The 20,965-nt window shown below is 43.3% G+C and overlaps 1 protein-coding gene across 2 annotated transcripts in view; it reads left to right on the forward strand.

Annotated features, from left to right (window-relative positions):
* The window catches only part of LOC120979409, a 664,000-nt gene that overhangs the window by 134,469 nt on the left and 508,566 nt on the right, over positions 1-20,965 (forward strand). For both annotated transcript variants that reach the window (XM_040408152.1, XM_040408153.1), the window contains exon 3: positions 17,705-17,752. In XM_040408152.1, coding sequence (XP_040264086.1) covers positions 17,705-17,752 — 48 coding nt within the window. The remainder of the gene's footprint in view (positions 1-17,704; positions 17,753-20,965) is intronic.

Below are 20,965 nucleotides of genomic sequence, written 5' to 3' on the forward strand. Positions count from 1 at the left end.
GTAACGTGATCATTCAGGTTTATGAGATGGACAGGCTCTTTACCTTGGGAAACAGTCACTAAGCTCCTTGCAGCTCTGACTAGGGGATGATCGTCTAGCGCAAAGGCTCTACCATGGCTTGGTAGTCTTGACCTTGAATTCCCAGAGTGGCACGGCACCATATGAGTGTCTCGGTATTTGGTTTAAGGATCACAGGCTGGTTACCTCGGATGCGGACACAGCAGACTTCTCTTTTTTCATTGGCGAATTTCTGTTGTGCACATGGATGGTCTGATGACCCTTTTGAAGGCATGTGAAGCAGTAGGCATAGATTGACATAATGCCTCAAGCATCTCAGTGTAACCATTCCTAAGGACACTCATTCCCAGGATCACTGCAGAGCCACCTTTGTCTCCGTCTTGTACAATACATACAATAACAATAATACCTTGTCGAGGTAGGGTGGTTTCTCCTACTTGCAGAGTTGACTCCCAATAACCATGTATTGGCACGGGTTTCCCATTGCTGGCTGTAAGATCCAACCAGTATTGGTGGTTGCGCAAGTTGGCTCTGGTCCCAGTAATTATCAAATGCAGGCCGTAGGATGGTAGTGACCTGAGATCCGGTGTCCAGTAGAGTGACAAAGGGAATTCCGTTAATTCTGATTGCTACTTCCGGACGGGATCCTACATATCTGGGCATCCAGTTGGGATCTTGTGGACCTACTGGTTTACCTCTCGAGGGGCGGTCCTTAGCCTCGAGGGTCTCTCTTTTAACTGCCAGCACATTGTTTCTGTATGTCCCAACTTATGACAGTAAGTGCAAACAGGTCGCCTGCGGGTGTTGGAGTGGTCATTTGGGCACCCGCCAGGACTTTTGGGATATATATCTTTGTAGTCAGGAGGGAAAAGTTATTTTCATACAGGTGTCTCATCCTCCAATAATACACTGCGTGCAGAATTATTAGGCAAATGAGTATTTTGACCACATCATCCTCTTTATGCATGTTGTCTTACTCCAAGCTGTATAGGCTCGAAAGCCTACTACCAATTAAGCATATTAGGTGATGTGCATCTCTGTAATGAGAAGGGGTGTGGTCTAATGACATCAACACCCTATATCAGGTGTGCATAATTATTAGGCAACTTCCTTTCCTTTGGCAAAATGGGTCAAAAGAGGGACTTGACAGGCTCAGAAAAGTCAAAAATAGTGAGATATCTTGCAGAGGGATGCAGCACTCTTAAAATTGCAAAGCTTCTGAAGCGTGATCATCGAACAATCAAGCGTTTCATTCAAAATAGTCAACAGGGTCGCAAGAAGCGTGTGGAAAAACCAAGGCGCAAAATAACTGCCCATGAACTGAGAAAAGTCAAGCGTGCAGCTGCCAAGATGCCACTTGCCACCAGTTTGCCCATATTTCAGAGCTGAAACATCACTGGAGTGCCCAAAAGCACAAGGTGTGCAATACTCAGAGACATGGCCAAGGTAAGAAAGGCTGAAAGACGACCACCACTGAACAAGACACACAAGCTGAAACGTCAAGACTGGGCCAAGAAATATCTCAAGACTGTTTTTTGCTAAGGTTTAATGGACTGATGAAATGAGAGTGAGTCTTGATGGGCCAGATGGATGGGCCCGTGCCTGGATTGGTAAAGGGCAGAGAGCTCCAGTCCGACTCAGACGCCAGCAAGGTGGAGGTGGAGTACTGGTTTGGGCTGGTATCATCAAAGATGAGCTTGTGGGGCCTTTTCGGGTTGAGGATGGAGTCAAGCTCAACTCCCAGTCCTACTGCCAGTTTCTGGAAGACACCTTCTTCAAGCAGTGGTACAGGAAGAAGTCTGCATCCTTCAAGAAAAACATGATTTTCATGCAGGACAATGCTCCATCACACGCGTCCAAGTACTCCACAGCGTGGCTGGCAAGAAAGGGTATAAAAGAAGAAAATCTAATGACATGGCCTCCTTGTTCACCTGATCTGAACCCCATTGAGAACCTGTGGTCCATCATCAAATGTGAGATTTACAAGGAGGGAAAACAGTACACCTCTCTGAACAGTGTCTGGGAGGCTGTGGTTGCTGCTGCACGCAATGTTGATGGTGAACAGATCAAAACACTGACAGAATCCATGGATGGCAGGCTTTTGAGTGTCCTTGCAAAGAAAGGTGGCTATATTGGTCACTGATTTGTTTTTGTTTTGTTTTTGAATGTCAGAAATGTATATTTGTGAATGTTGAGATGTTATATTGGTTTCACTGGTAAAAATAAATAATTGAAATGGGTATATATTTGTTTTTTGTTAAGTTGCCTAATAATTATGCACAGTAATAGTCACCTGCACACACAGATATCCCCCTAAAATAGCTAAAACTAAAAACAAACTAAAAACTACTTCCAAAAATATTCAGCTTTGATATTAATGAGTTTTTTGGGTTCATTGAGAACATGGTTGTTGTTCAATAATAAAATTAATCCTCAAAAATACAACTTGCCTAATAATTCTGCACTCCCTGTAAAGGCTTCTCCCACTGTTCTAATTTCTGACACATCTTCTCCAGGCTTTTTGTCAAAATGATAACCTGTTCTGTCAAGGCTGCTACGGCATCAGGGACTGGAGTATGAGCTGCCTGGCTGGCTTCCGGACATCAAGTGGAAGGGGTAGCAGGCGTGTGGACAAGAGTTTCAGCAATTTTAGCAGGCTCTGGCTACGGACTCTTTCCCAGAATACTAATGGCTAGCTCTTTAAAGTCTAGGAAGGTGACACTTGGGTGTTGTTCAGCTAACATTCTCAACTGGCTTTTTAGGTTGTCAGTGTTAACACCTTCATTGAATTGTTCCTTTAAAGTTTTGTCTTGGTTCTCTGCCTCATGGGGGTCTACCTGAACCACAGCTCTAAGGGCTTCTTGTTAAGACAATGCAAAGTCTGAGTGACTCACCGGTTCGGTGTTTCGTGCTGAAGAACCTCATTTTGACTTCTGACACTGTCTTGGGTTCAAAAGTGGTTTAGATTCTCTCAAAGATCTGTCCCAGTGTTCTTCTTTCAGAGCTAGGCCAGGACTTCACCTCCCGGAGTGCGGCTCCCTCTAATTGGGCTAGGAGTATTTTCATTTGCTGCTCTGTGGAGATAGGGTACAATCTGAACAAGGTACACATTTTCTCTTTAAAGTCTGTTAGGGTGTGAGCTTCCCCAGAGTATCGGGGGAACCAAGGGGCCGCAAAGTAGTAAGGTATGGTTAGTGGCATCATGCTGGCTGCTGCAGCGGTTGGCGTTGTACTGCTGACAGGTGTAATGTCTGTCTCTCAAGCTATTGAATTATATAGGTTTTTATGTGCTTACTGGTAGAGGACTTTTAAGCTGGTCCTAGTTATCCCAGTGCAGGTTAGTGAGGCTGCCGGAGGCTGGTAAATCCTTCACTTTTAAATCCAAAGGTCCTAAGGCGCTTGTAGAGATGGCTGTATCCCTTTGGGGGTCTCCTTTTAGTATTCTCTGAATTAATATCCTGCTGAGTGTATGGAGCACTTCAACTCAAGGATCAAGACTCCAGACTGAACTGGACAGAACTAGACTCTAGACCAGGCATCCTCAAACTGCGTCCCTCCAGCTGTTTCAAAACTACAACTCCCAGCAGGCCTGAACAGCCTACAGGTCTCAGACTACAGCAGAGCATTGTGGGAGTTGTAGTTTTACAACAGCTGGAGGGCCACAGTTTGAGGATGTCTGCTCTAGACTGACACACCCAGACTGCACACTCTCTGCTAGACTCTGACTAGGCCTGAGCTGAACTATATATATGGGTGGTATTATCTTCCCCTAGTAGTAGGCTCAGTGTAATGCAATCTAAATAGACCTGTAAGCAGGGATTATACATAAAGATGAATTGCAGCATAAAAACAGGCAATATAAGGAATGCAAAGCAGTACACAACAACATTGCAGTACCCACGAGGGTAGTGGGACACTGCAATAGGGCCACTGGTGTGGACTTCTCATGCTGCTCCCACGCTCCCCACTTCATGACTGGGCCACTATTTTTCCTATCGGCCTGGCTGACATCATCATTTATTTGACCCTTTTTCTGATCTGTCAGAAGGAAGGAAAAATGAGACTCACAATGGATCCTGTCTGTGTAGCAGCTGTAAGGCGTCAAGACAAACTTACTGCTGATACCCTCTCCACTCTGTCGGGGGGGGGGGGGCTCTACTTGTATAAGTGTTTAACAAAACAGGTTCTATAGACATCTATGTGGAATCAGCTGGCGACGGTGTAAAAGGAGTGCGCTTCTTCTTGGCGCTAACATCGACCTGTAAGGCTGAGTTCATAATTGAGGTATTTGGTCAGTTTTGGCCTGTGACTGCCCAAATAAGTGAAGTGTGCAGTGATTCTAAGAGCGACGCCTGTCATCTCCATGTCATACAGACTCACAGTATTTCACTACCACAGCAGATTCCCTATGCGTGTTACTGCAAGGCACAGTGTTCTACACCACTATAAAGGCTTTCAGCAGCCACAAAATCGCTGTCTTTTAATGCGATTCGCTGCAAATAAATTCGGATCAAAGCTAATTTTTTCCCAAAATTCCCCGAACTGGCCAATTTTTTTTTATTTTTTATACGCTCATCTCTAATTATACATTTTGGGAAAAGAGGGCTATAGTGAGGGTCTCACATCTAGTTACACAATGGAGATTAAGGTCACTTGAGGAGCTGTGTGCAGGGGAAGGGGTTCATAAATTTATTTTTTATTTTTTTGTACAATTAAAATGCACATATGATTGCACAAAGAATAAGAGATTTTATGATTAGGGATCATGAGTTTACGGATTTTTGTTATAATTGTAAAGAGATAATGATTACAATGGCACAAATATTTTTAAAGAATTAGGAAGGGATTAGGTGATAAAATGATTAAATTCAAGAGTGAGAATAAATGGGAACAGGAGATTGGGTGTAGGAGTGCACTGCAATGGGAAGATGCTTATAAAAATATAAAAGGGCTTCTATATTAAGTAATCATAGACTAATACAATTTAATAAAATAGTTTATATTATACTCCTTTTACTATTGACTAAGATACATAAAGATAGGGATCACCGATGCTTAAAATGCTGAAATGAACAAGCAGGTTTAATTCATCTAATATGGAGCTGCCAGATTATTCAAGAATATTTGGGTAAGAGATTTTGAGGAGATGGGTAGGAGGATGAAGGTAAAATCTGCGGTAGGAATAGAACTTGAAATATTAGGATTAGTGATGGCCGGGACTATTCACGAACACGTGTTTGAGATAAAAAGTTTGTGAACCGCACGTACGCCCCATTCACTTTAATGGCAGGCGAACCTGAAAAACCTTCAGGTCATATATGCAGCCAGCAAACACTTACTAGAAGTACACATATAGTCCTACAACATGGACAGTGATATACCAGAGGGGGATCATTGGCAAAAATTCCCACAAAAAATATGTATTTTAATCAGGGGCTATTTTTATGCGTCTTAAAGGGAAACGCTCAAAAATGTGCCCTGCTGGAGCCTAGAAAAATGTTATTTCCTATCTGTTTGTATGCAAATTTGCAGCAAAAAATGCAATAAGTGTATATTTATTTGCGCAAAAGATATAGCGTTTACAAACTATGGTACAAAAATGTGAATTTCCGCATTTTGAAGCAGCTCTGACTTTCTGAGCACCTGTCATGTTTCTTGAGGTGCTAGAATGCCAGGATAGTATAAATACCCCACAAGCGACCCCATTTTGGAAAGAAGACACCCCAAGGTATTCCGTGAGGGGCATGGCGAGTTCCTAGAATTTTAATTTTTTTAGCGGAAAATGATGTATTTTTTTTTCTTACAAAGTCTCATATTCCACTAACTTGTGTCAAAAAATAAAATTTTACATGAAGTCGCCATGCCCCTCACGAAATACCTTGGGGTGTCTTCTTTCCAAAATGGGGTCACTTGTGGGGTATTTATACTGCCCTGGCATTTTAGGGGCCCTAAAGCATAAGAAGTATTTTGGAATTCAAATGTGTAAAAAATGCCCTGTGAAATCCAAAAGGTGCTCTTTAGAATTTGGGCCCCTATGTGCACCTTGGCTGCAAAAAAGTGTCACACGTGGTATAGCTGTACTCAGGAGAAGTAGGGCAATGTGTTTTGGGGTGTATTTTTACATATACCCATGCTGGGTGAGAGAAATATCTCTCTAAAAGTCAACTTTTCCCATTTTTTTTATACAAAGTTGTCATTTTAGAGAGATATTTCTCTCACTTAGCATGGGTATATGTGAAATGACACCCCAAAACACATTGCCCTACTTCTCCTAAGTACGGCGATACCACATGTGTGACACTTTTTTGCAGCCTAGGTGCGTAAAGGGGCCCAAATTCCAAGGAGTACCTTTTAGGAGGGCATTTTTAGACATTTGGATTCCAGACTTCTTCTCACGCTTTAGGTCCCCTAAAATGCCAGGGCAGCATAAATACCCCACATGTGACCCCATTTTGGAAAGAAGACACCCCAAGGTATTCCGTGAAGGGCATGGCGAGTTCCTAGAATATTTTGTTTTTTGGCACAAGTTAGCGGAAAATTATTGATTTTTATTGAATTTTTCTTACAAAGTCTCATATTTCACTAACTTGTGACAAAAAATAAAATTTTACACGAACGCGCCATGCCCCTGACGGAATACCTTGGTGTGTCTTCTTTCCAAAATGGGGTCACTTGTGGGGTATTTATACTGCCCTGGCATTTTAGGGGCCCTAAAGCGTGAGAAGAAGTCTGGAATATAAATGTCTAAAAATGTTTACGCATTTGGATTCCGTGAGGGGTATGGTGAGTTCATGTGAGATTTTATTTTTTGTCACAAATTAGTGGAATATGAGACTTTGTAAGAAAAAAAAAAAATAAATAAATAAATTTCCGCTAACTTGTGCCAAATAAAAAAAAATCTTCTATGAACTCACCATGCCCCTCAAAAGTGATCTTTATAGCGCCGCAGCGATTTTACGGTGTTTTTGCAGTGATCAGAAAAAAAAATATTCTGTCACTGCGGTGGGGCGGACTGAACACAAGTGTGCGCACAAGATCAGGCCTGATCGGGCGAACACTGCGTTTTTTTGTAGAGCCTATTGAACATGTCCTATTCTTGTCCGCAATTGCGGACAAGAAAAGGCATTTTCTATATAGTTCTGGCAATGTGCGGATCCACAAAATGCGGAAAGCACATTGCCGGTGTCCGTGTTTTGCGGATCCGCAAAACACATACGGACGCCTGAATGGAGCCTTACAAGGGAATGATCAATGACAGGGGGGTGATAAGGAGTCTATATGGGGAGATCAGGGAGTCTATATGGGGTGATCACCCCCCTGTAAGGCTCCATTCACACGTCCGTATGTGTTTTGCAGATCCATGGATCCGCAAAACACATACGGACGTCTGAATGGAACCTTACAGGGGGGTGATCAATGACAGGGGATGATCACCCCATATAGACTCCCTGATCACCCCCCTGTCATTGATCACCCCCCTGTAAGGCTCCATTCAGACGTCCATATGTGTTTTGTGGATCCGCGGATCCGTGGATCTGCGGATCCGCAAAACACATGCGGACGTCTGAATGGAGCCTTACAGGGGGGTGATCAATGACAGGGGGGTGATCAGGGAGTCTATATGGGGTGATCAGGGGTTAATAAGTGACTGACAGGGGGGGGTGTAGTGTAGTGGTGTTTGCTGCCTGTGTCCTCTGGTGGTCGATCCAAGCAAAAGGGACCACCAGAGGACCAGGTAGCAGGTATATTAGACGCTGTTATCAAAACAGCGTCTAATATACCTTTTAGGGGTTAAAAAAATCACATCTACAGCCTGCCAGCGAATGATCGCCGCTGGCAGGCTGTAGATCAGCTCGTTTGCCTCCGGTTCCTGTGAACGCGTGCTCCTGTGTGAGCGCGTTCACAGGAAATATCGCGTCTCGCGAGATGACGCCGATCAGCGTTAGTGTGACCTGGCAGAGCCGCCGCATTGACGCCGATCGGCGTTAGCGATACGGGAGGTGGTTGAAGAGGACCTTTCACTAGAATAAAAAATCTAAACTAAGCATACAGACATGGAGAGCAGCGCCCAGGGATCTCCCTGCACTTACTATTATCCCCGGGCGCCGCTCCGTTCTCCCGGTATAGGCTCCGGTATCTTCATATGTTCGGCTCCACCCAGTTGAGCCTGCCGGCGTCTCTTTCTCCCAGGCTGTAGTGCTGGCCAATCGCAGCGCTCAGCTCATAGCCTGAGGTTTTTTTTTCTCTCAGGCTATGAGCTGAGCGCTACGATTGGCCAGCGCTACAGCCTGGGAGAAAGAGTCGCCGGCAGGCTCAACTGGGTGGAGCCGAACATATGAAGCTACCGGAGCCTATACCGGGAGAACGGAGCTGCGCCCGGGGATAATAGTAAGTGCAGGGAGATCCCTGGGCGCCGCTCTCCATGTCTGTATGCTTAGTTTAGATTTTTTATTCTAGTGAAAGGTCCTCTTTAAATACCAGGACATCAGGGCGTACCTGTACGCCCTGTGTCCTTAAGAGGTTAAAGATTTTGTCCTATTCTCTTCCTCACAGCAGCAGCATCCTATCCCTACACTAATCACATCAGTGATGTGCAGCGCTACGTGACTCCAGCTTATATAGAGGCTGGGTCACATGCTGCACTGGCCAATCACAGCCATGCCATTAGTAGGCATGGCTGTGATGGCTTCCAAGGGCACAGAGTTAAATTGATTTGCTCTGCAGCGTTTCAAAAAGCACCATAAAATAGCCGAACACCGAACTCGAACTTTACTGAAATGTTCAGGTCGGGGTCCAAAAATCTTTACAGTTCTGGTTCGCTCAACCCTAGTTATGTGTACAGTGAAGGACTTTACACTGCATTGTAAAGTGCAGCTTTTCAGCTGTCCTCCCATTTGCTTCCATGGACATTCAGCTGAACAGCAGCACTGAAGCAGGGGACCCCTTAGACCATGGAGGCCTTGGGCAATTGCCCAGTTTGTCTCCCCCCTAACGCCGGCCCTGTGTTAAGTGAATAAATGTAGAAAATACCTTTTTCAAGGCACTGTATGTGTATAATTGGTGGGCATGAAAGGATTGGATTTTAATACAGATCTGGTGTATTTAACTACATGGCAATATTAAAGTGCTGGGTTTAGTAATAATGAATTGGTCAATATTTTGCAGTTTGTAGTATTATCTGCACACCATTTTGCAACATTTGGGCTATATAATTTGGTTACCACCACACCTTATTTAAGTACTTGCTTCCCCAATAGACTTCAATGAGCTGCACACAGCATGTTAAAATCTCCTAGGGCAGTGATGGCAAACCTTTTAGAGGCCAAGTGTCCAAACTGCAACCCAAAACTCACTTAGTTATCTCAAAGTGCCAGCATGGCAATTTAACCTGCATTCAATGCGCTGCCTGTACTGCTCATAGTGTGCCCTGCGCTGATGAATGGCAGGAAAATTCTAAGGCATATTGGTACACCATAGAATTTTTCCAGGGTGTGGGTGCCCACAGAAAGAGCTCCGAAAATAAAGAATGAAAAGAGAATCCTTAGCACCGCATCGCAAAATACCGATATTAAAATAAATGTATTTATCCTGTACAGCCGGAACGGGGAAAAAAAGCCAATTTGCTGTTTTTTTTTGTTTCCCCCCCCCCCCCCCAAAAAAAAAGTGATCAAAAAGTCACAAATGTTAAAAAAAAATTTTTTTGCAGCATTAGGTGAATAACTTTGGTATTGGCTGGTACCTCCATACTAAAGCCGACTTCAGATTCAAGTTTTAAAATGGTTTTCAAGGTCTAAAATTTAAGTCTGAAGTTATTTTGCAGGACTTTGATGATGAATTTCCCTCGCCAGAGCCCATACATCTAAATTCTGTATGGAGAAAAATCTCCATACAGCAGTCAAACAAAGTTTTGAGCGCTTTGACTTCGGATCTATGATCCAAAGCTCGATTCACTCAACACTACTCATCATGCAGATATGTTAGAGTTCTGGCATGGTCTGATTAGAAATTTGGTCTGTCCACAAGGCTTCCCCAATGCCCTTTTGGGTAATGTACCTCTTGGCGAGAGATCGTTGGCTGCTAGACATGCTTGCTTGCTTGCTTGTTTATTTAATGTCAAGCATATCCTTACCATTAAGTAATCTGATGATGGCCATTCTTTTAGACAGTCGCTATCAAAGCGAAATGCGTGAATATTTTCCTGTTGCTGACAGGGAAGCCAAACTGCTTTATTACTTGGATACACTGCTCGCGAAAAGCTGCGGCAAGTTGCCACCTGCGTGTCGGACCTGGAGGTCCCGCTCTGTCACCCACCTACCAATGTCTGCACTACCACAAGCAACAGAAGCCACAGGAGAGGCCCATTCACTGTCCTAAACATGATGGAACAGTTTTTTCATGTGTCATGCCAGGCTTGCACAAATTGGCAAATGGAGATGCACCACCTGAACAACCAGGGTCATCTTGATTTGGGCCTTTCTCTGGTGCATACAGTGAATGAATAGCTCCACTGATCGCCACTAGGGGGAGCCATTACAGCCCTGTAGGAGCTATGCTCCTGGGTTTTTAGCACACAGATGCCCAGGGCATCTGATGGGTTAAATGTATGCAATAGGCGATGGCACTGATCTCAGATGTTGGCCTCGGGTGTCTGCTGTGTAAAACAGCAGGCACCCTGCGGCTATGGTGCTGAATGTGCTCCAAAGTAGGCACCTTATTTAAAGAGATGATATCCGCTGTACATGTATGGCAGATGTTATCAAGGGGTTAAAAAACATATAAGGAAGGGGGAAAGGCAGCAAAAAATTGGTAAAAATAATAATAATAATAACATATTGTCTTTTTGCTGATGACACAAAGATATGTAACAGGGTTGATGTTCCTGGAGGGAAACGCCAAATGGAAAAGGATTTAGGAAAACTAGAAGAATGGTCAGAACTCTGGAAACTGAAATTTAATGTGGATAAGTGCAAGATAATGCACCTGGGGCGTAAAAACCCAAGGGCAGAATATAGAATATTTGACACAGTCCTGACATCAGTATCTGAGGAAAGGGATTTAGGAGTAATTATTTCAGAAGACTTAAAGGTGGGAAGACAATGTAATAGAGCAGCACGAAATGCCAGCAGAATGCTTGGATGTATAGGGAGAGGTATAAGCAGTAGAAAGAGTGAAGTGCTTATGCCGCTGTACAGAACACTGGTAAGACCTCACTTGGAGTATTGTGCGCAGTACTGGAGGCCATATCTCCAGAAGGATATAGATACTCTAGAGAGAGTTCAGAGAAGAGCTACTAAACTAGTACATGGATTGCAGGATAAAACTTACCAGGAAAGGTTAAAGGACCTTAATATGTATAGCTTGGAAGAAAGAAGAGACAGAGGGGATATGATAGAAACTTTTAAATACATAAAGGGAATCAACTCGGTAAAGGAAGAGAGCATATTTAAAAGAAGAAAAACTACCACAAGAGGACACAGTTTTAAATTAGAGGGGCAAAGGTTTAAAAGTAATATAAGGAAGTATTACTTTACTGAGAGAGTAGTGGATGCATGGAATAGCCTTCCTGCAGAAGTGGTAGCTGCAAATACAGTGAAGGGGTTTAAGCATGCATGGGATAGGCATAAGGCCATCCTTCATATAAGATAGGGCCGGGGGCTATCCATAGTATTCAGTATATTGGGCAGACTAGATGGGCCAAATGGTTCTTATCTGCCGACACATTCTATGTTTCTATGTTCTATATAAAAAAAAAAACTCTTGGGAGACCTCAGAATGCCATATAATTTTTAGGCCAATTGGAACATATTCGATTCTAAATGAATCAACTTGGTCAAAAATAAGTTTTAGAAAATTGCAACAAACAAGACACATAATTTTAAGAAGTTTACTCATCTGATTATTTTCTGTGTCACTGACACGGGCTGTTACTGGTTCAAAGCTTGTTGTGCCCTAACATCAGGCTTAATGTACACACAGGACTGGGATTCTTACTAGAACTTGTCACTGGGGAAACCTATTGATTTATCAAAGGGCAAGTCAGTCTTGATGATGCCATGGTTAGGCATGACCAAAGGGTCAAAAGGTCAGGAGAGAAAGGTTCAATGGGCAAGATTGGTGTTTTTTCCAATCCCGGTTTAAGGTACACCCTTTACAGGGTGGTATGAGACACTTGTGTAGGACCTATTATACTGTGCTGTTTTCATGCTGGTGGTCTGTGCCTGCTGTGGTCTTGCTGTTAGGGGTAGTCATGGACATTGCTCTACTCTCCCTGTGTGAATTGGGAATAAAGCTGTGCACTTTCCTTCAGCACTGCGTGAGTTAATGCTGTCCTTCTGACCTTGTCCAGTTGCTGGTTAACTTGCTGATCTCTCTCTCTCCCTATTTAGCTGGGAGGTGGTTCCACCTTCTCACCTGAGTTTTGAGGTTTTCTACTTGATAGTAAAAAGTGAAGGAGATCTTGTCTGAATACTCACGTATTGAACCTCATCTGCCTACCAATTCTGATCCATGCCGCCTGCCTCGACCTTGGAATCACCATTTTTAACACAAGTATTCAGTCTGTCCTGACTATTGGACTTTGTTCAGACTGCACTTTTTACCTCAGTCCTTGGTGCTTCGCACCGCTGCCTCTGACCCCTAGTGGCCTGGTTGGTTCCTTGCGGCGAAGTCCAGATCCCTGTATAGAGGTTAAAGGCGAATACCAGGGAACCACCAGGACAACACCCTTAAGTTTAGCACATAGTTAAACTGGTTAGTTTGCACAGTGGGCCCACACTGTTGAATAAGTAAATATGAAAAGATGTATTGGTGACTGTCATTAAGGAGTTAATGGCGTTTTAATATGCCATTTTTATATGACCCATTGAAAGTCAATGGGTCCGTGGAAAAAAAAACGGAACAACGGCCGCGGATGCACACAACGGTCGTGTGCATGAGGCCTTATTATGTGCCTCAGTTATTTGAAACAGAAGAGACATCCAGCACGTAGTATGTTAAAACTCTGCATCATCTTTATTCCATCGTAGATACAATCAGTGTACAAAGCAGTGGTCGTCACCTCCCATCACTGATTGTATCTACGATGGAATAAAGATGATGCAGCGTTTTAACCTACTACGTGCTGGACGTCTCTTCTGTTTCAAGTGTCTACATTGAGCCAGCCTTGGCTTGTCCGTGCACTGTGGATTATTGGTGAGCTGGACTTTTCACTCTTTATATTGTGCCTCAGTTATGTTGTGCCCTTGCTGGCATAAATTTACATCATTTTCTATGCCTAAAAAGTCGTAGAAAATGATAAATGAGACTGGCTGGCCTGCCCTCTTCCTGACCCACACCACTCCCCCTTGTTTTTAGACCTGACGTGAACAGCAGGGACGTTGCTAGGGTCTCAAAGGATCCGGGGCCCAAGCCCCAATAAATATGGCCTAGTTCTCTAAGGCTACTTTCACACTGTTCTGGTGGGGGAACAGCCTGCCGAATCCGTGCTACGGCTAGTGCACCGTGCTGCCGGATGTCCGCTCCGGCCTTCACTATAATGGGGCAAGCCAGAGGTCTGGCCGCAGCACGGCAAATATGCAGAGAGGCGGCTGAAAAAAAACTGCAGCATGCTGTAGTTTTTTCAGCCCACCTCCGGCCCACCCAATTATAGTGAATGGAGCCGGAGCAGATTTTCGGTGGCACGGTGCACTAGCGGTACCACGGATCTGGCAGGCTGCTCACCCGCCAGAACAACCTGCCGGAGAAGGCTACCTCTAGTGTGAAAGTAGCCCAAGTCAACCCTCCCCGTGCATGCTGCATTTTGCTGTACTCTCTATACAGCAGCACATACCTATCACAGCCGGTGCCTCCAGGTGATGTCTCCTCTGATGTAGATCTTCTCTGTCATCATCTTCTCCACTCGGTCCAGACAACTTCTTTCAGCTGCACCTCATCTCTGCAGAGTGTGACACACAGACATCTTAGCTTCCTCACATTTCTATCATCATCCCCCAACCTGGAGTCCCCACAGTGCTCTCCTGCTGCTCGCTGTGCCCCTAAATACCCCAAAATACTATCTTGAAGAAAAATGAGTGCTGTACAGATAGCCCCCCCCCCATAGTAATAGTGTTCCTCATAATCCCACCAATAGTAATTCCCTTCTAGATTGTCCTCATTAGTAGTACTGCCCCCAACAGTGATAATGCTCCCCAAGAGTGCCTCTATTAGTAGAAGAGCCCTCCAGTATTAATAATGCCATCACAGACCCCTCAGTAGTAATAAGCCCCCATAGAAATAAGGCGGATCTAGAAGTCCCTCCTATAGAGCCCCCCAGTAGTAATAAGAACGCCCAATGTCCCCTGGATTTAAAATGCCCCCACAGTGCCCCCAGTATTTATATTGCCCCCTCCTGTTATAATGCACTCCCCTGCAGTGCCCCCGTAGTTATATTCCTCTTCTTAGTGTCCTCACAAATTATAATTCCTCAGCCCCTCCACCATACAGTCCTATGTAAATAGCACTATTTCCCTCCCTCCGCCATAGAGTCCCATGTAAATAACACCACCCCCTCTTCAGCCACCATCAACATACAGTTCCATGTACATAACATCACACCATCTCTCAAGCCCCCTCCAATATACAGTCCCATCTAAATAACATCCCCCTCTGTCTACAGCCCCCTCCAATATACAGTCCCATGTAAAGAACACCACCCCCTATCCAGCCTCCTCCAACATACAGCCTCATGTAAATAAAATCCCCCCTCCCCAGCCTCCTCCAACATACAGTCCCATGTAAATAACATTACTCCCTCCCACAGCTGCCATCAGCATACAGTCCCATGTAAATAACATCACTCCCTCCCACAGCCACCATCAATATACAGTCCCATTTAAATAACATCACCCCCTCCCCAGATTTATCCAACATACAGTATCGTGTAAATCACTCTCTCCCCCAGCCACCATCAATATACAGCCCCATGTAAATAAGATCACTCCTGAACATTTAGTCCCATGATAAGATCCCTCCCTTCAGACCTAACATACAGTCCAGTTAAATAACCACAACTCCCAGCATTACTCTGCCTCTCCCTTCACTTACCTCTCCTCATGTAGCAGACATCACCACAGCTTCTTCTCCCAGGACTTCTCCTTTTCACTGCGGGCCTCTCCTGTACTGGTCACATGATGCTGACATCAACACAGGTCCTTCTCAACCCCTGCCTTCTGCACTGATCACGTGACCTGTGATGTTATCACAGGTCCTTCAGATCTTGCAGTGCATTATATTAAATTGCATTGCCATCCTAAGGACTGCAATACAGTTATATCTGCCTGGCAGGCAGTACATTCGGGGCCTTGGACAAAACATCAGGGGCCCAGGCCCCAAATGTTTTAGCCTAGCAACGCCCCTGGTGAGCAGGGAAGTCAAGATTCAGCCGCAAATCCCTTTTGAAACCGAATCTGAGACAGATATATGCCAAAATCTGCTGTGGTGATGTCACCCCGCCCGGCCAGCGGGATGTCATCACGTCACCGCGTGAGATTTCGCGCAGTGTCTTCACTCAAGATAGCTGCGACGGTCTCTATGCAAGAAACACTAACCATTTAAAGTGATGAACACAGCATCGGAGTGGTTCAATGATGAGGGGGCGGTGCAATCGCCGTTTTCACTCATTGCGCCCGCTGCTCCCAAAGAAATGAGGTTTTGAATTTCTTTGTGAAATTCGGCAAAGCAGCCATATCGAATTCCGCTTATGTTTCCTTGTTATACTTTGTTTGTTTTTATGTTTTGTTTTTTTACTATGTCTATTGATTATACCTGTTGATATTTGCAGTTTCATTGATATTGTATTGAAAGTAATTTTACACTTGTCAGGGACCACTATTTTTTTTACATTTTTCCCATTTCTGCATAACCACATTTTGTGTACATAACTAGCAGTGAAATTCAATAATGTTTCTGGGCAAGTGCTCTCCAAATGCCACCAGGGAACAGTTACAATATAGCTCTTTTTAAATTAACTGAAATGAAAGACACACTTGGTATTTATGAACTGGAAAATAGTAGGTTTTGGTTTTCTTTAACTAAAGAAATCTAGAACAGATATTTGAGGACGCTACTACTCCATGTTTATACTATGTTTTTGCTTTTAGAGATGCATTAAACGGCCGAAGAAATATATTATTACAATACTGTTTAGATGCATCTTACACAGCTCTGGGCTTTAAACCTATTTGGTAAATGCACAGCCCATACTGAAGCTGGCTTTTTGGTGTCTTGTCCAATAAACACTGTGTATAGAGTCAATGGTGCTGTAGCTGCCTGCTTCTGGTGCCCATATGATCAGTCCTTTACATGCCTGTGTAATGCCCCACTAGGATGCTGCTGTAACCTCTTTCTACATCTTCAGTCACATTCTCTATTTACTTGCAGAGAAAACTGTAATATGATTTTAGGAATGTCTCTGGTGTGGCTGGGGAAATGTAAGAACCTTTTGGAAGGAGGGTGGAAGCTAGACTAGCTTGATCTCAGTCCTTGCTGGCAACTCTCTTTTCAGTTGGAGTGTGATAGTCTTTAGGAACATGCTTACAGTAGGTTGCGGGCCTCATAGCATGAGCTGCATAAATCGAGGGTAAATGTGTAATCTTCATTTAAAACTGCATAGCAGAGGAGTTTTTTGAGGTATTGCAGTAATCTGTTTCTCTTGATGCATTTATTAGGACACAGAGTTTTAGAAACCTTGCCTGAAAAATGTATGTGAAACTCCAAAAGACTATATAACTCCATCTTGTTTGGATGTGTTCTGTAACTTGCCACCAAGTAAAGTAAACAAGTTATTTGTTCAACTTTAGCCTCCTGCCTATAATTCTCACACTAATACCAAAGGCCAAGACACTTCCACCAGCCAAGACACTCCACGCGGCGGGACTACTATTTCTGGCAAAGAGTGGCTTGTGATCTGGCAGACTCAATGTGATCTTGCATTGCATTCAAGGGTACATGAGACTCAAAATATTCGCATTCAGATGACTACAAAGACATGATGACCCAGGAGCACCAAAGATGGGCTTGCACCAGAGAAGTGTATACAGCTATTATTTGTGCAGTGTATGTTACTATTATGTTCGTGGCAGCATGTTATTGCATTGTTATTTAGGCAGCCTTGTGGAATTGTTGTTTTTCCAACATACAGTGCTCGAGCACCACTGTTTATGGAACTTGGACATCAACAAAAAGACACATTGTACATCAACAAAAGGTGGCAGGGCCTGATCTAGAATAAGGATGAAGTTCTGTTCTGAATATGTTGCAAATTCAGCAGTAGATACTTGTATATCCAGACTCACCTCAGGGTTTTACCACATGTTCTCTGCTACAGACTTCTCCGCAACATATCAACTTAGCATTGAGGCTATTTGTTCATACTGTACCTCCTGTTAATGCTGGTCAGCTATCAAGTGAATACATAGCCATGTGTACTCAAAGAAGAGTTCCTAGCCCAATTTTAGAAAATGTAAAAGAAATGTAATAAAGGTGCCAACTGTCAAATGTGAACCAGATTTTGAAATAATAAAACATTCATTTCTCATTATTTCTCTGGCGAGATGCTTCTATTGCCCTGCCAGAAAAAAATGAATATTTTGTATTCTTCCTTTCCCCAGAAAAAATAATTTTATATCTTAACAAGATGTTTCTTTAACAGGGATCCGGTAATGAAAATCGAAAACAATGTAGTGCATGCACGGCTAAGGTAAGTGGAAGGTTCCTGTTGCCTAAACTTTAGCATATGTTTACTAGGGCTCTTCCTCATAATAGGATAATGTATTGTTTAGGGTCGGATGATGTGATGACTTTAACCCCTTAAGGACACTGCCATATTTCACCTTAAGGACCAGGCCATTTTTTGCAAATCTGAAATGTGTCACTTTATGTGGTGATAACTTTAAACTGCTTTTACTTATCCCGGTCATTCTGAGATTGTTTTCTCGTCACATGTTGTACTTCATGAAAGTGGTAAAATTGAGTTAAAAAAAATTCATTTATGAAAAATTACTAAATTTACCAACATTTTTAAAAAATTAACACATTTCTAAATGATTATTTCTCTACTTTTATAATAGATAGTAATACCTCCAAAAATAGTTATTATTAGAGTTGAGCGAACCGAACTGGGACTTTTTCACTGAAGTTCGGTGTTTGGGCGATTTTTATTATTTTCTATTATAGCGGAAAATAATAGCATTCTTAAAACATGTGGTGAGCGTGGTGACGTCACCGCAGGTTCTTTTTACAGGTCCTGAAGAAAAGATGCCGGCTGCGAGATCAATTGGATGAGGTGAGTTTTTTTTTTTTTTTTTACATCCTCAATAGAAACTTTATTTAGCATTCTGTTTTAAGAATGCTATAATTTTCCGTTATAACCGAAAATAATAAAGTGAAGTTCGGGTCCCCATTCACTTAAAATGGGGTCCGTGTTCGGGAAGTTCGGGTCAAGTTCAGCTCCCAAACCCGAACTTTGACCTGAAGTTCGGGTGAACCCGAACTTCCACGGGTTCACTCAACCCTAGTTATTACTTTACATTCCCCATATGTCTACTTCATGTCTACATGTTTGGATAATTTTGTGAATGACATTTTATTTTTTGGGGACGCTAGAAGGCTTAGAAGTTTAGAAGCAAATCTTGAAATTTTTCTGAATTTCCAAAACCTACTTTTTAAGGACCAGTTCAGGTCTGAAGTCCCTTTTGTGAGGCCTCCTGCACACGACCGTAGTTGTCCCGTTGCCGTATTGCGGACCGCATTTGCGGATCCGCAATACAAGGGCACCGTCCTATGTGCATTCCGCATCACAGATGCGGACCCATTTACTTCAATAGGACCGCAAATCCGGAGGTGCAGAACGGAAGCACGGAACAGAACCCTACGGAAGCACTACGAAGTAAATACCTAATATGACTCCTTTTGTTTTTTTGTTTTTGTTTTTTTGTACTTTAAACGTAATTAAAAAAAAAAATATTTGTCCCACTTTGGGACTTCAACTTTTGGGGGTCTGATCCCCTTTACAATGCATTACAATTCTTCTGTATTGTGATGCATTGGCTGTAAGTCTATTACAGACTGCCTTTGGGTCCCTTCCCTGCCTTTGGGTCCCTGTCACAGCAGCATGGGGACCTGATGGCTGATCTTTCCCTCCCTCCACACATCGCATGTGCCTCAGTCAGCGATGACCGCGGCACATCAAGGGTTAATGCGCCGGCATCTGTGATTTCACCGATGCGGCGCATGCAGCAGGCGTCCGGCTATCAGACTGCCAGACCCCTGCCATGGATCGGGTGGGCGCATCTCCTGCACCCGCCCGATCGCAGCGCCGTACATGTACGGAGCTGGTCCTAAAGTCACGGACATCTGCGCTGTATATGTAGGGCGCAGGTCCTTAAGGGGTTCATCTCTGGTGACCTCATACCGGAAATCTTTCTGTGGAAGTAATGCTACTACTACAATGTGTTGTCCTGCTACTGGCCAATGTGACCTCCTGCCTACTGTATGTTATGGTGCCATATTATTTTTACTAATTAAACAGTGGAATAGAAGGAGTCTATCATTGTGTTTCTATGGTTATACACAAGTCCGCCTAGTTCTCTACTAAACTGCAAGGGCCCTTGAATCCTTTCACACCAAAAGAACAGAGAGGCTGTTAATAGGTGTCTGAAAGTTATTTGCAGTTTTTACTTGCATTAAATTTTTTTTAGTTTTTATTTTCTTCCATGTGGTGCTACTATTAATCTGTGCTGTTGGAGGTGGACTCTGGACAGTATCAGCCTCCTTCTCCCTCTGGCAGCTAACAATCTAATCCTGTCATGCATTTCCTGCAGCTGGAAGCTTCAAAACTATACTGCAATTCTACTGCAGATGTTCTGGTCCTTCTCTGACCAGCAGAGCACAATTTTTATTAGCTCCTCTGCAGTCAACTGACTATCATTATGCAGAGACCTTGGTGTGGGCAGGGGGATTTGAGCATGCGTAATCAGCAACACAACTCAGATGGCCGTGCACAATGCTATACACGATGGACACTAGGTGGAGCTATTTTAAATTGGGTCATTTTATCTGCATGTAATTGAAAAACACTTTTTTTTTTAATGATCTATACAATGAATATATTTAATGGGACAACCCCTTTAACGGTGCAGTTCTTGTAAGTGTTTAACTAAATGTTTATTTTGGGCAAAGGGTAAAGGCTCACGCCCATGAGTCCAGGAAACCTGGCCCGTGTGTTGGCTGCATCTCCTGGAGAGACACTGTCTCTTCTGACTGCAACATAGTGTGATTTATGATGTAATGAGTTCCTCTTACCGTGGGTCTATTGTACTGTACTCGGATGATGATGCTACAGTACAATAGACCCGCGGTCAGATAGAAACACTCTGCATCAAACCACTATGATGTGCCGCTGTCAGTCTGGGAGATGAGGCCGACACATAAATGCTGGGAAATGAAGGCAAGTGTTTGGTTAACCATAGTGGTATAGATCTTGTCCTCTATTGTTCTAGAAGTATACCTTTTTATGTAGTTTTCATGTCTGCAAGTTTAATGAGTCAAAAGCCTTATAATAGTCTGTGCACAATGTCTCAACTAATAAAAACTTTAGGTGTATTTTCAGAGTTTCAAGAATGTTAAGTTCTGTGCTTTTAACTTTATTTATTTTTATTTTTTGAGAAGCCAAGTTTATTTTTATTGCTAGTTTTAGTTGGACCAAAGTGGGTTAAAGTGTTATATTAACTATGAATGATATACTACCTAATTATTTGTGCATTGCAGTGTTGAGTTTTCTCGGGATGATCTGAAGTCCTATTTTAATTGTATAACTAAGCCGTTCTGATGGGTTGATGAAGGTAATAAATAAGAGATTTGGCAGGAAGATCTGTACGGAGAGGCACTGAGATAATGGCCAGGACTTCAGAAC

Source organism: Bufo bufo, chromosome 9 (assembly GCF_905171765.1).
Source record: "Bufo bufo chromosome 9, aBufBuf1.1, whole genome shotgun sequence".
NCBI lineage: Eukaryota > Metazoa > Chordata > Amphibia > Anura > Bufonidae > Bufo > Bufo bufo.